This window comes from Zychaea mexicana, assembly GCF_025766255.1.
Source record: "Zychaea mexicana strain RSA 1403 chromosome Unknown BDB00scaffold_70, whole genome shotgun sequence".
Classification (NCBI taxonomy): domain Eukaryota; kingdom Fungi; phylum Mucoromycota; class Mucoromycetes; order Mucorales; family Lichtheimiaceae; genus Zychaea; species Zychaea mexicana.
The window spans coordinates 177,470-192,269 of NW_026516733.1; the positions used below are offsets into that span (position 1 = coordinate 177,470).

Genomic DNA, 14,800 nt, shown 5'->3' on the forward strand with positions numbered 1-14,800 from the left:
AGAGTTGGAAACATAATTGTTTCAGTTCCGTAGTAGCTGTACAAAGGTCGGCCAAAGAGCCCAAATGTAAGTATGATGCATAACATTCGAGTTCGGACACAATGGAAAGGGAGTGAGGGCTCACAAATGGAGGGTTTTTATCAAAGTAGATGTTATCCTTGTTTGTGAAGCTACATGAAACAGGCCATGGATCGTTACGCGGTGTACGTAAAAAGGTCACATTGACTCTGAAAGTCAACAATACGAACCCGTCCAACTACTATAATGACTTTGGTGTCGGCAAACGTAAGTTTGAAAAGGACCAAGGAAGGGGTGAAACGGATCATGTGAGACAGTCTAGTCAACAATGATGTTGTTATTGTTAGCAATAATATATCAAGTGAGTAAACAACCTCTTTTACTTTCTTGTATGTAGGTCTTCATCCAGTTTGGTTCAGTGAAAGTAAGTTACATACAAACTCACACGTTTGACATTGTGTTAAGCACACTAAAATGTAACTGCGCTCCTCTTTCTTATCCTTTTAGAGCACACAAAGTGGGGTGAAGGTAATATTTAATATCTTTAATGTGCACTAATCTACATTTGTTTGTGCCAACAAGGCTGATCCACACAGCTAAAATAGATGCACTTGCTCCATTGGAAAGTCTTGATCCATTTCTCAACCAAGACCAAGCCTCGCTATCCATCAGTATGACCATCATCAAATCCGAGATCGACATTGTCCCCAGCGTCGTTGGACCTGGTCTGTCCCCCTTTGCCGACTATGCCAACTCGCCCGAGTTTTCCGACATTCGATTTTGTATCAAAGCAACAGGCACACTCTTTTATGGCCACAAAGCGATCCTGTCAGCCATGTCGCCATGGTTTAAAGCAATCTTCACAAGCGGTATGCGCGAATCCTACGAAAGCGTGATTGATATCGAAGGCGTGGATCCGGCCATCTTTTCAAGATTGTTACATTATTGTTATACGTTCAGCATGGATATTCAATCGGTCACAGACGCACAGGCTATTTTGAAGGCGGCAGATCAGTTCCAACTGACAAAGCTGCGGGACGAGGCACTTCGGTATATGCGGCAAGAAATCACGGAATCGAATATCTGGGATATTTGGGCATGGTCAGGTGGGTGTTTTCTTTTAATATTGTGAAGGAGGGTGAAAGAGTAAAAATACTAATATATAGTATGGTGATGAGACAGATATCTATGACTGTGATCGAACAAGATCGGCATGCCTTCGATTCGTTTCAAATCACTTTGTCGATCTGATAAAGAATCCAGCATGGTTAAGGGCGCGACCGAACGTATTGAAAATGGCATTACAGATCGATGAAGGCCTGATACCTAGTGAAGAAGTACTCTATGAAAGCGTGGTGTCTTGGGCGAAACATGGGATGATAAACAAGGCATTGCTGTTGCTTTCAGATGATGATGACGATGACGATGACGATGACGAGGAAGTGGTAGTGGAAGAGACAGGCGTGGGAAATACGACTCCGAGTAACAGCAGTAGCAGTGCTTCTACTACTGTAGCAAAGACCAATGAGCACCATCATCACCGTTCACAGCAGCAGCAGCAACGACAACAACTACAAAAAGGACAGTTAAAAAAGACGGATGAGCTGGGTATACAACATCAAGACCAAGACGAGGGTGACGATGATAACACTACTGGTGATGGATTATTCCTCGTCGATGATGGTGGTGGCATGGAAGATCGACGAGCTAATCTAGCCGAGATTCTGCAATATATTCGATTTCCTTTGATACAACCAACATTTCTTGTCAATGTAGTGGAAACGGATCCGTTTGTGATGGATTTACCTGGTGTTCGAGATTTAGTAAGTATCTATCATTATTCATACTTTATCCCATATTATGGGTAAACATTAACCCTTGAAAAATGTGTAGCTTTTTGAGGCGTACAGGCACCATGCTGTGGGTGATGCAGTAGGGATCCTGGATAATGCATCCTTCAGGTGCAAACCTCGGCATATAAGAAGTGATGAATAAATTCTATTTCCGCTGCTTCTCCTGCTGCCTTTTTCATATTTTTCATATTTCTCTTTTGGGGGAAGCGTGTGTGCGTGTGTGTGTGTATTGTTAGGATGGCCGATTCCAGTAACAAACTAGTTGACACTGACTCGGCAACGCCATTACCTCAATCGTCGGCATCATATGGTTCCATTCCCGTTGCCAAGGACAATGCCGTGCAGAATCCCAACAATGGAGGTGTTCTTGAAGGACAGCAGCAACAACAGCAACGGCGGCGAAGAGAACGGGTACTGAAAAGAAATGGGAGGTGCATATCAGGAGGAGAAACAACTTAGTATAGGGAGTGATTAAACATATATTATATGTATTGTATACATAGGGTGGTATCATCCCATTCCTTGCTGGTGTTATTTGCATCGTCATCGTGATAGGCGCATTTTTCACGTACCTCTTTCTTTACCCAAACAAAGCTCCCAGAAAGCACAGGCAGCCAATGCTCAACAACGGCACGCACGCGTTTAATCCCACCATGATTCTCATATCTCTCGATGGTGTGGTAAACCATGACTTGGATTTGTTTTTGACACCTCATATGACAGAGATCGGTAAATACACATTGATGCATCTCTTTCACTTCATAACAGAGACAAAGAACAACGTTGATAAAGTAGAAGCTCGAGCTAATCATGCATGCGTGTATACACTTTTCAATCATAGCAAACGAGGGCGTACGTGCAAAGTGGATGACGCCATCTTTTCCGGTAATAAATTTTTTTAATTCACAAAACGGACCAGCACTTGGCTGATATGCGTGATGTTTGTTTTGCACATTGAACGTGTGTATAGCCCATCACGTTCCCTAACCATTGGTCCCTGGTCACTGGCCTTTATCCAGAATCGCATGGCATTATCGGAAACATGTTTTACGACCCCGCACTCAACGACTCGTTCAATTACAAGAGCCCTGCTCAAAGTTGGGATGCGAAATGGTGGGGTGGTGAGCCTGTAAGTTTCAACATCACCACCATCCCACTTTTATCACTATATTGTAACAAGATACACTAACGAATATTGGTACGGTGTTCTGATGAATAGATTTGGGTCACAGCTGTCCGCCAAGGCTTGCGATCCGGAGTGATCATGTGGCCAGGTTGTAGCACCATCTTCCAAGACAATCTACAGCCCAGTTTACAGATTCCATTTAACGACGATATGGCCTTTGACGAAAAAGTCGATCGAGCCTTGACATGGCTTGACTTGCCCATCGAAGAACGGCCTCAATCAATCAACATCTATGTCCAACAAATCGACCAAGCCGGTCACCGATACGGACCTTATGCCAATCAAACCTTATATCAATTACACAAAGCCGACCAAAGCATTGGTCGACTCGTGAAGGGGTTGGAAGCACGTAATTTGACCGAGATTGTCAACTTGATGGTCGTCAGCGACCATGGCATGTCTGCAACCGATGCCAAATCACGCACGATTTATTACGACGATGAATTTACCGAGGATGAAATGAGCCGTATTCGAAGCGTCGAAGGTGATCCATTATTACTGATTCGCCCCCACACTAACGATGATGATAGTGTGGATGTGCTCTACAAAGCATTTTTACGATTGAAACAAAAGACCGGTGGCCATTTCCGTGTCTACAGACGTCAAGATATACCCGACCGATTCCATTTCAGAGACAATGTGCGAATTCCGCCGCTGTTGGTGTTGCCAGACAATGAATGGATCATCACGACACGAAACAACCCTTGGATCTCACGTGGTGTGCATGGATATGATAATTTGGATGAGCAGTCGAGAGCTATCTTTGTTGGTCAAGGTCCATTCTTTTGGGAGGACCATGAAAAGGGAACCACGTTAGAACCTTTTTGGAACGTTGAGTTGTACTCCATGTTTACTCGTATATTGGATCTGGAGCCCGCAAGTAATAATGGTACATTGAAGGGATATTTGAAGGCCGAGGAGCTGTAGCAATAATAAACGGTCTCTATGTTATTTTTTTATCTATATATACAAACTATGAGAGGGACAAAATGGTAGTAAATTGGAGCCATAAAACAGAGTTGTATTAAGCGAGTATTACTACTAAAAGGGTATATATATGTTTATAATGTTCTTAGTGTAGATTATTCCAGTTGACATCTTCATCTGCATCATCCCAACCCCAACCATTGCCTTCTTCGGTTTGTGCCATCGATAGAGAAGAGTTCGTTTTCTTCGATGTCGATTCTTTTTCTTTCTCTTGTTGAATATTAACTGGAGCAGGTTGCGCTGTATCCGTTTCTGAAGAAGCTTTGGAAGCCTGTTTGCCATGGACGACGTTATCTAACTGCATCATGGATGGCTGTTGTTCCTCTTGATGTTCTTGCGGAATAGTGAGTGGTTCATTATCGTCGAGTCCCCATCCTTGCTCTTCTTCATCGTTCACGTCATCGAGTTGTAGCATAGACAGCGGTCTTGTCTTTTTCGGAACATCTCTCGACTTTTCGTCGTCGTCTGCTTTTCTTTCATTCTTATGTTCCTTGTTGTCGCTTTCTTGAGGGATTATGAGAGGCTCGTCATCATCGCCCCATCCTCCTTCTTCCTGTTCATCGTTATCGTCTAGCTCCATTGATAAGGAGGTCTTCTTTTTGGTAAGGTCCTTGGGTTGCTCTTGTGGAATAACCATTGGCTCGTCGTCATCATTGAAGCCCCAGCCATCTGCTGCTCCTGCATCGTGATCCATCATGGACAAAGAGCTCGTTGTCCTTGGCTGTTGTTGTTTCTTTTCATCTTCTCTTCTTTCTACGTGTTGTGAAGGGATAATTGGCTCGTCATCCCAACCCCATCCATCACCTCCTTCTTCCCCTTCATTGTTATCCTCCTGCGAAACCATGGCCAGGGAACTTGTCTTGGGGGTCAATGGCTTTTCGTCTTGTGGTTGTTGTTTCTGAGGGGTGAAAGGTGATGCTGACCGATGTTGCTCCACGGATGGCGATGGCGACGATGATGAGGTCGTAGTGGGCGAAAGCATGGATGGCGGCGGTGGACTAGTCGTCTGGATCTCTCGAATCATAGACGCCCGCAAATCCGTATCAGCAAACAGAGCACAGATCAAATGGATCAACTCTTTCTTCTCAAAAGTATACAACTCGCCACGTCGATAATGGTCCATGATATCACGCAAATTCATCTCGAGCATATCCTTCAAGAACCAAAACTTGCGCCAGCTAGGAACACGCTGCATGACTTGAGGTTCTGTTGCCGGTTGTCCTTGACTAGAGTCAAATACGTCGACTAATTGAATCAGACTGTTTAAGCTTTGGGCAATCAAGTGGGAGTCGTCGGCACCAATATCTTGCAAATCTTCAATGTCGCCCATTAAATGTGTGAGGACACTATCCACTACGCGGCTCACCAAGTCAAAATAGACGCGTTCAGAGATTACGGTGCGGAGGGTTACGGCGTAGCTTCGTATTTGGTCGATTACTTGGGCAATAGCTTCGTCACAAGCTTGTTGTTGTTGACGGTTTTCGGCAATCCCAACGAATTTTTTTGTCTTGTCGAGCGCCTTATGGAGGACACGGACCCATTGTGCCATAGCCAGCTCAAACCACGACTCGCCTAAAGTTCGTACATTATCCACAGCGCCTTGTAATTTCTCACTCAAGTCTGTGGTGCCGTCGTTCTGGACAGTAGATACGAGGTCTTTTGTCAACGAGTTGGCCAACCAATAACAATCGTTGCGAAAAACCAGCGCAGATTGTGGACTCGACAAGAACTGTGATCGATGGAATTGAGGCATGATGGCACGATACAAGTCGAGAAGATCATATACGACACCAAGTAATCCGGTGACCGAGACAGGATGTGATCCTTGTTGTCGTAGGTTGTTGGCTTCCTTGACCGTATCAATTAGTAACAATGACAGCAGTTTGGGTGTTTGTGTGATTTGGTATTGTTGTAAAGTGTTGGTTTTCGTGTCCATGTCAACAATGTCTTCGACTTCGTATAGTTGACGTAGCATGACCCGACGACCTTCCAGTAATACTTTGTCGCGTCGTTTGGTCGCGAAATGACTATCCACATTGTCGACGTAGACCGTGATTGAGCTAGGCTCACCGTTATCGTCGCTCAAAAATCCATATTGTTGAATACAGTTGTGCTCCACTTCACGAACAGCATTGGCTACGCTGTCAAAAGTAGCGAGTTGAGCAGCAGAGGAAGGGATAGCGGGCGCAATGGCGTACTGGATCAATTGTTGGAAAATTTCGGGCAGGATCAAGTTACCAAACAGTCGTGTTTTCGTCTTGTCCACGAGTCCATCGAAGCATTGCTCTGAGATGAACTTAAGCATCGTGTCAATGTTGTGAAGCACAGCACAGGCGATATCCGCGTGACTATCCTCTCCATCATTTTGTCCATGTCGTTGCGAGTACAGCGTGTTTCCTTGAATCGAGATATGTGCCGTGCTGCAATAATCGAAAAACGGTGTTACAATATTCTTCATTATGGAGCGCTTGAGATTGGCCATTTCTGCAGATAATATATCGAGCATATCGAAGCATTCGAAAATATCCAACAGCTGTGGATGTTTGCTGGCGGTGCCAGTAGGATAGACGCACATGGTCCGCGTGTTTTCTGGATCCGGTGTCGCAAATACAACTGCTTCTGCCATTTTGTCCTGCAGCGTCGTTACCAGTTTATCTCTGAGCTGTGTGTATTGTTCGCGTAATAATCGTGTAACGGATTCGTTTTCTTTAGAAAGGTGTTCTTCTTCCTTGGACAAGGCATCGTGGATGGTCAAATATTGTCGTGTCACGTCTTGTACTGGCGTTGTTGGTGAACCCAAAAGCTGTTGTTCACAGTCATCCATTTCTTGAACCAGCCTTTGGATCCTTTCCAGCACTTGTATTTCGTTTTGATTTTGCGTCGTACGCCGTATCGTTTCTTGATACTTGTGCAAGACATCCGTGATCTTTTGTTGTTGCTCATGGTTGTTGGCAATAATACTGCTACCACCACCCAAGTTTTGGCATTGGTCCAAAATACCATCCAATCGTTCATGAACTTGATGACATCCCGTGTACAGTGAAACAAAGCTGTCCAAATTGTCACGGACGGTTTCAAACACTTGTTGTTGTAAAATATGCGTATGGTCTTCTAATCCGTTCAAAGTGGACACCAGGGCGCGGTTGTCAATGTGTTGGTTTTGGAGGAGTGCGTCGCGGTCGGCATTGTCGTTGAAAATGGCCGTAATAAAATCTTGTTGGATCCGGCTATTGTTATTTGCTGAAGTTTCCGTTGACATTTTAAGTGTCTCCCTTTTTCGTGATTTAATCGATTGGTGGTGTACAGTTGAGGAGACAGGAAGAACAGAGCACCGCGTCCTCCAGCGGGAAATATCATAGGCAGAGGCATTGTGGTTCGTCGGATATTGGACCCCGTCCCACAGTATACATAATAGCGCGGATCATGCCATCATCAACCGGGCCTTTCCTCCAGCGTATCTCAAATAAAGTTTGCTACTAACTTAATCTTCTTTTAGAAAAGAAATACATTTGCGGCACTTCTTCAGAAACTTGAAGTATGTCAATTGAAGCACTACATCTATTTCAATGCGACCTCTTACGATAATGGTTGTCTCTATATAAAGGATGTTGAAATGAGGATGTCTTTAAACCTCTCCTTCTTTTTTTTAGTGGCCGTAGATGTGAAAATCGAGATGGGCAAGATGTAAAATTGCCATGCTAGGAAAGAGCACAACATGTGTATGCAGTATCCATATTGTTGTGTGTTATGTGGGGTGTTTGTATGTGTGCACCCATCAAGTGCAGCAGCAGACATGCACCAAAGATGGGCGTAGAAACGGACGACGGTGTACGCTTTAATAGACGGACCATTATCATGACCGTGGCATCTAGGGCACAAAACGCATTGTATGATTTTATAGTATACGGGATCATCATAGCAGCGAATGTTGCTAGCAGAAGGAGTTAAAGTGCTAGGAAGCATAACAACCGTTGTTGTTACGTAGCAACGGAAATGACAGAGTAGCAACCATGCCACCATGTTGGTAGGGGAAACAATAATGTTTTTTGGGGACGACACACAAGCACTGCTGTTAGTGTTAGTAACACGCGTGTTGGGTTGCGGCATCGAAAACGGCAAACTGTAAACATCATCCGGATTTTAAGAGTATTAAGGCAGTGCTAACTGTGGTGCATGGTTTTGGGATAAGGAATCACACACCCCTTTCTCCTCTTTTTTTTATATATTATATCCCTCTTTACTGCTCTGTCTAACTTTCACACGATTCACTCCTCATTGTCCCTTATATTCTTTCTTTTTCTTTTCTTCCAACTCTAATACTTATTAAACGGTTCTTTTTTGACCTTCTATTACCACTATCACTACTACTATTTTTTTTGTCTGTTATTATGAAACAATGAAGTCTTGTCTTTCATTCGACTTTCTCACGCCCAATCTCGATCAACAACATACAGCACGACTTTGGATACAAGCCGTCCTGCAAGTCCAGTTACCCGATTCCGACGATTTATATACAAGTCTTAGAGATGGTGTATTTTTGTGCAAGTTAGTGCTCGACTACGCCCCTTCTTTTTTGTTTTTTTTTTGCTCTACTAAAAAGAGAGTGTGTGTGCGAGGTCATCGTTTGGATTAAACGAATGGAGTTGTTGTTGGAAGGAACAGGGTGGAACAATATCATTTTGACACGGATTTCCGCGCGGGTGGGTTTGGTTTGGTTTCGGGGTGATACACACAAACGCCCGGAAAATAGGCGAATAACTCATCGACCAAACAAACTTTTTTTGCTTTTGCATGAATTTCCTTTATCATGTATGTAGGTTAATAAATAATTTAATACCAAACTCGGTACCATATATATTTTTTGAAAATAACATTGATGCCTGGGTAAATAAGAATTGCGGTCCTCATTAGAAGAAGACGAAACAATGAATGTGACGTATTGCATGGTATATTGATGCACATCTATCCAATAGACCAAAAATATACAACAATTCCTCACTGCGGCAGAACAGGTTAGTAGGCAAAAGAATAATACTAACAATAATAACTATATGCTATTGATGGTGGAAGGAATCTAACAGGGGGAGGATCCCTTTGGTCCCTTCTTTTTACTATGTATATTGAGCAGATTGGAGGACTTGACGCATTTCAGCTGTTCGATACGGTTGACCTGCTATACGGATATGACATGATTGCTGTAAGATTTTCCTCTATGTGAGAGAAAGATAGTAAGAGGGACGAGGGAGAGAACTAGACATACTAATAACAGTTCTGAATGCTGAACAGGTAGCAAGGACATTGTCATTTTTGCATGATCGAGTGAGCAATAGTCAGCGATTTAATAAGATCCAGCAACAGCAACAACGACTAAGCATGAGCCATTGGCATAGCCAACAATATCAGTATCACCGACAGAACAATAACGACATGCGAATATTGAAGCGTAGATACACCGTTCCATTCGGCCAAAAACAACAACAGCAGCAGCCAAGATGTTTGGCAGCCGATAGTGACAACAGGAGCCATTTAGGAGTCATCCATGTTGATAAAAGTGATGATAATAATAATGAGGAGCAGGAGCAAGAGGAGGTGCCAGAAGCAGGGTTATCAAGAGAAAAAATTAAGGAGCAAGAACAGCAACGAAAATCATGGTCAAGAACAGCTACCGAAAAACAAGTCGTTGCTACTACATGGGGAGAAGAGGACGAGGAGAAAAATGATGTTGACGACGAACACCAGCAACAGCAACAACCTATTATTATACCCGACACTCCGTCTTGCTCGGATCGACATTCTCCCGCAGTCGACAGCACATCTTCAGGCGACAGTGGGTACGGAACAACAACGACAATAACAAATACGGCGATTACAGCCAAGAAAAGAAATAGCACCAGTGTACGAGGCGCAATTCATCTGACCTCCTTGTTCAACCCTCCACCGAGCCCGCCTTTCCAGGAGGTAGAGGAGGACGGGATTGATGATGAAGAGGATTATGATTTATCTTCTATCAGAATGCCTATGGGACGAACAAGCACAGTAGGTCGACATGAACGATTATCAACGATTGACCTTTACGGCAACAATGACGACGACGACGAGCAAATGGATGGCAATAACAGAAACAGCACAATTCTTACTGCTATTACTACTGGTAGTAGTAGTAAAAAATCCGCAACATCACGGTTGGCTCGACTATCATCCAACTTGTCGTTCAGAAGAAAACTGCCTATTCGGCAAAAGATCCCATTTCATATGAGATATCAGGAGTGGACGGACTCGAAATTAAGGAAAGAGCAAGCACCAAAAAGGAGACCTTCATTGAGTTCTAAGAAAAGCAATAGCTCTCTTACCGATACTACTACTACGACCCCTCCATCTCATCAACAAGCCCCGAATCATCCTACCGCCAGCATTAGCACCGCCAGTAGCAGTACTACTGCTTGTAGCAGCATCACTACTACCTCATCATCCATTATCAGCAATAGATCATCATTGCAACAACAACAATATCCGAGGATGATAGAATCATCTGCGTCGTCACCTCTGTATAACGATCACTTTACCAACAGTATGACCCGAGAACAAGAAATGATCCGAAAACGACGGGTTAGCAAAATGAAGAAATTGTCTGTCGATTCCTGGGGGGATCCTTCGCGATCACGTGAAACGTTGGCTGCTGCAGTACCTCGTCGTAAATCGACAGGAACGTTCGAAGTCACAGAAAATGATACGAACGATAGTGGAGAACGGCTCGAAATGCGACAATCGGATGGATCTATTGTTGCTCGCTATGTAAGTTGTATTCTCCAAAACGTTCTTTTCCAACAGCTTTGCTCAACAACACGACAAAAAAATCATTTAGAAACTTGGTAATACAATCGGTAAAGGCCAGTTCGGCACGGTCCATCGGTAAAGTGCTGTTTTTATTGTTTCTCATCCCCCAATACATTACTATCAGAATCTACTGTGTCATTATCAATCTCAGTAAGGCATTTCGATATTCTAACATTATATGTATAGTGCACTTAATTTGAATACTGGGCAAATGGTGGCCATCAAACGAATCAAGCTGGATCCAAGCAAAATTGATGACATGGATGAAGTGATGGTAAAACGTCTTCTCTTTCTCTTTAAAAATTAAAAAAAAAACGACTTACACAAGAGCATAATATAGCAAGAAGCACAAATTCTACGCACTCTGTCGCACGCCAACATTGTGAAATACGAAGGTTTTATACAAACCTCGGAATGTATGAATATCGTCTTAGAATTTGTCGAGAATGGATCGTTGGCGAGCACCCTGAAAGCATTTGGCAGTTTCCCCGAGAATTTAGTGGCAAGCTACTGTTTACGCATACTGAAAGGATTGGCTTATCTGCATCAAGAACGTGTCGTCCATTGTGATCTCAAGGCTGCAAATATCTTAACTACCAAAAACGGAGATGTCAAATTATCTGATTTTGGCGTCTCGGTGAACCTAAAGTTAAAGGAGTCATTAACTGGATCTGTTGCTGGCACACCTAATTGGAGTACGTCTACTTTTTTAACTTTTAGTATTACTATTAGCTACCTTTTCTCTCCGCTTTTCTTTTTATGATTGGAGTAGCAATCGGCTTGGAGGAGGGAAATATGGTGTTCGGAGAAAAAGACAAAAAGTGATTGACTTTTATACGTGTTACAATTAATAGTGGCTCCGGAAGTGATAGAGTTGCAAGGCGCCTCAACCAAATCCGATATATGGTATGTTAAACGTGTAAGAAGAAACAAAGTTCTGGGATCAGGGAAGGGGGAAGAGTCTACCCTAACAAATCAATATATCCTTTTTTTAAGGTCACTCGGATGCACTGTGATTGAACTCTATACCGGAAAGCCGCCATACGCGGATTTGATCCCAATGACAACGCTGTTTAGAATTGTCGAGGACGACTGTCCACCACTACCTGAAAATGGTCCTGATGTAAGTTTCTATGAATGTCTAGGCGACGTTAATTCTTGAGAGAAAGAGCTAGAAATGAAAAGGGAACTTCTTTCGCCGCCTTATGTTTAGATAACGCTCACGTATAGATGAACTCGTTTTTTTTAAAAACAGGATTTGAAGGATTTCCTACGACTATGCTTCCGCAAAGTGCCAAAGGAAAGACCCACAGCTGTCGAGTTGCTCGACCATCCATGGATTCTGCGCCACAATCACGATCATCAACCTTCCAACAACGAAGAGAGCAACTGTAATAATCTTACTGTTACTGAGGGGCCAGGACCTCATCGTCGACAGGCTGAACAGCAAGAAGCTGTTGAGAGTAGACCGCTATCTTCCTTGTATCCTCGGGACTTCCAATACAGCGCAGAAAATGTAGAGCATAGACGGACAGCAAGTGGTCACCAATTGTCACAACATCCACCGAGTATATTGGTGAATAAGCTGCAGGAGCGTCAAGAAAAAGGGCGGAAAAGTCCACCCATTGTCCGGGAGCATTGCTTCATAAAAGGATCTTTTCCAAAAGGTATATAAGAGAGAGAAGGGAGAGGGGTTAATAATAACGGAAATGAGCATAATGACTAAGTTCTCGAACGGATAGGTGCGATCCGATGTAAAGCATGTCAACTAGCTATTCGTCGCAATGCACTCGTTTGTGAAGGTATGTTATGAGATTAGTAGATAATTAAAACAGATAAGCACCGGAGTTTATGCGTAATCTCGTGCCACTTTTTTCTGTTGCGATACTGATAACTAGTGTAATTCTTCATCTTCAATATAGATTGTGGATTTATCTGTCATGATAAATGTAAGCCGGTAGCAGGTTCGTGTCGATCCATTCTGACAGTAAGTAGCATCAGAATCTCTTTTTTTTCGTATAATAACAGATAATCAAATACAGCTTAAACTGGTGGGAATGTGTTGTATGATAAATAACCCGCTAACGGTAAGGTAATGGAACAACAGGACAATGCATCGATACGTTCGGGATCGGAATCCAGCTGTTCATCCTCTAATATTGCTCATGAACAACCTTCCAAAAGCCCACGACCTACTTCCTCCATGTCTTCTCAATTACGCGAACGGACACGCAAATTATCCAAAGTCCTTGCGAGTCATCGACGGCCACACAGTACCCGATCGCATGACACATTAAGATTTATCCGAGAAGACGAAGTGCTACCTAATAACAACGGTAACAGCAATGATGGCAATGATGGCACTGCTAGTAGCAATAGTAGTACCATCAGTAGTAGTGGTGGTACAAAAGCCAACAAGAATGATCCAAAGAAAAGGATGACAGCGACAGAATTCGATCAAGGCACGATGATTCGAAACAGTACTTCAGCTAGTTATGCAGAATCCCCAAAATTGAAAGGAAGAAGAGTACCTAGGCGTTCATCGAGTCCTTCTGAAGATTGTGTTATCTCTTAAAAAAAACACCCCACCTCCACAATCTTTTTTTGTACATTTTGTTCTTTTCTTCGTTCTTCTTTCTTTTCGCAAAGCAAATATTACAAAGCCCAAAGTCCGTACTAAGAAGCCAAAGAGCCGACTAATTGCATTAATACAAAAGGAAGTAACAATAATAAGGGAGTGTAGTAGTAGTAGAGCTTTTATAATTTGCTTTTGCTGGAAGACGGCCAAGTCTGTTGCTGTTGCTGTTGCTGTTGCTGCTGTTGCTGACGGTGGTATCCATAATATATCGGGCTTTGTTTGGATGCGTCAAATGGTGGTTGACCGACTTGTGCAGGAGGTGGGACTTGTTGTGGTTGCTGTGCGGGTATCATGGCGTGTTGAGGAGAAGGAGGAACAGGAGGGAAATAACGATTAAAGGAATGGGGCGAAAATGCTGGATGCATTATGGCTGGATCAACATTATTATAGCCTGGTCGAATTGGCCGATTGGCGAGTTTGGGATTCGTCTGTGAAAGATGAGGAAACATCCAAGATTTATGCAAAAAAGAAAAGAATTGAAAGAGTTTGAGAAAAAGATACGATACACGCACTTATTACCAAATGCGTTTCGTTTCATTTGATGTTCTTACTCAGCGGAATTTTATTCATCAAGAAAAATTCCATTGAAGAGTATGCACGAAAAGAAACGAGAAACAAACGTTAGACAGCTACCATATCAGAGTTGTCAAAAAAGATACACAGATCCACAATATTAAGTTTTGTGTGTTCACTGCTGATTCATTCTTCGTCGTCAATTTATACATTACCAACCCTGCCATTATGGGAGCCCAAGATGTCGCGACTTTAATACAACAAAAGCATGCGTCTTGGGAATATATTGCGCGAATGATTGGCGACCGCCACACACCTTCAGCCTGCAAGGCACGATATCGTCAATACAAGGTAAGTATTATATTGGAAAAACAGAAAGAGCTATTTCGGAATCGTGTATTATAACTTTATCATTGTATATTGAATTTTGCTGTCCACTATACTTATCGAGGTGCCAACAAGGGAGACCAGCTTCCCCCCACGTTCTGAATTTTTTTAAGCTAAGATCTTTCTCTCATCCGATTCTGACACACGGCGAGCATTTTACTACAGAAGATTAAAAGATGACGCATTAAGGTGAGTTAATCAAAAGGATTTAAATTGAAAAAAGGAAGGCATGTTTATTTTGCAAGAGAAGAAAAAGAAGAGGAAATGGTGGAAAGAAAGTGCGGCAAGAGGGAAAGAAGTTCACCGTTTAACACTTCACGATTTTGTCCAACTCACACAGGATTGTTGCAGCAAATTAGGGTCCAACACTGATTTCGAGCGTGT

The 14,800-nt window shown here is 43.0% G+C and overlaps 6 protein-coding genes across 6 annotated transcripts; 4 read left to right on the plus strand and 2 right to left on the minus strand.

Moving 5' to 3' along the window:
* Positions 1-262: 262 nt before the first annotated feature.
* Positions 263-2,027, plus strand: BDB00DRAFT_837547 (uncharacterized protein). The gene is made up of 6 exons (XM_053124563.1): positions 263-285; positions 366-442; positions 526-546; positions 624-1,124; positions 1,201-1,841; positions 1,912-2,027. Exons 4-6 carry the CDS (start codon positions 692-694, stop codon positions 2,011-2,013), a joined length of 1,176 nt encoding a protein of 391 aa, XP_052976796.1. The 5' UTR covers positions 263-285; positions 366-442; positions 526-546; positions 624-691; the 3' UTR covers positions 2,014-2,027.
* A 461-nt stretch (positions 2,028-2,488) lies between these two features.
* Positions 2,489-3,984, plus strand: BDB00DRAFT_884150 (alkaline-phosphatase-like protein; the record flags this gene model as incomplete). Its single annotated transcript, XM_053128304.1, has 4 exons — positions 2,489-2,600; positions 2,713-2,756; positions 2,842-3,000; positions 3,091-3,984. The coding sequence occupies 4 exons, from the start codon at positions 2,489-2,491 to the stop codon at positions 3,982-3,984; spliced, it is 1,209 nt and encodes a 402-aa protein (XP_052976797.1).
* Positions 3,985-4,129: 145 nt separating this feature from the next.
* On the minus strand, positions 4,130-7,303 carry BDB00DRAFT_790289 (Centromere/kinetochore Zw10-domain-containing protein; the record flags this gene model as incomplete). Its single annotated transcript, XM_053120947.1, has 1 exon — positions 4,130-7,303. One exon carries the CDS (start codon positions 7,301-7,303, stop codon positions 4,130-4,132), a length of 3,174 nt encoding a protein of 1,057 aa, XP_052976798.1.
* An 874-nt stretch (positions 7,304-8,177) lies between these two features.
* On the plus strand, positions 8,178-8,852 carry BDB00DRAFT_837550 (uncharacterized protein). Its single transcript, XM_053124564.1, has one exon. It carries the CDS (start codon positions 8,441-8,443, stop codon positions 8,675-8,677), a length of 237 nt encoding a protein of 78 aa, XP_052976799.1. The 5' UTR covers positions 8,178-8,440; the 3' UTR covers positions 8,678-8,852.
* A 2,054-nt stretch (positions 8,853-10,906) lies between these two features.
* BDB00DRAFT_768761 (kinase-like domain-containing protein) lies at positions 10,907-12,553 on the plus strand (the record flags this gene model as incomplete). The annotated part of the gene is made up of 6 exons (XM_053119764.1): positions 10,907-10,953; positions 11,065-11,152; positions 11,219-11,573; positions 11,733-11,784; positions 11,875-12,001; positions 12,134-12,553. Coding segments are annotated over 6 exons (1,089 nt in total), but the record flags the coding sequence as incomplete, so codon positions are not given.
* Positions 12,554-13,635: 1,082 nt separating this feature from the next.
* Positions 13,636-13,965, minus strand: BDB00DRAFT_875272 (uncharacterized protein; the record flags this gene model as incomplete). Its single annotated transcript, XM_053127322.1, has 1 exon — positions 13,636-13,965. One exon carries the CDS (start codon positions 13,963-13,965, stop codon positions 13,636-13,638), a length of 330 nt encoding a protein of 109 aa, XP_052976801.1.
* Positions 13,966-14,800: the final 835 nt, after the last annotated feature.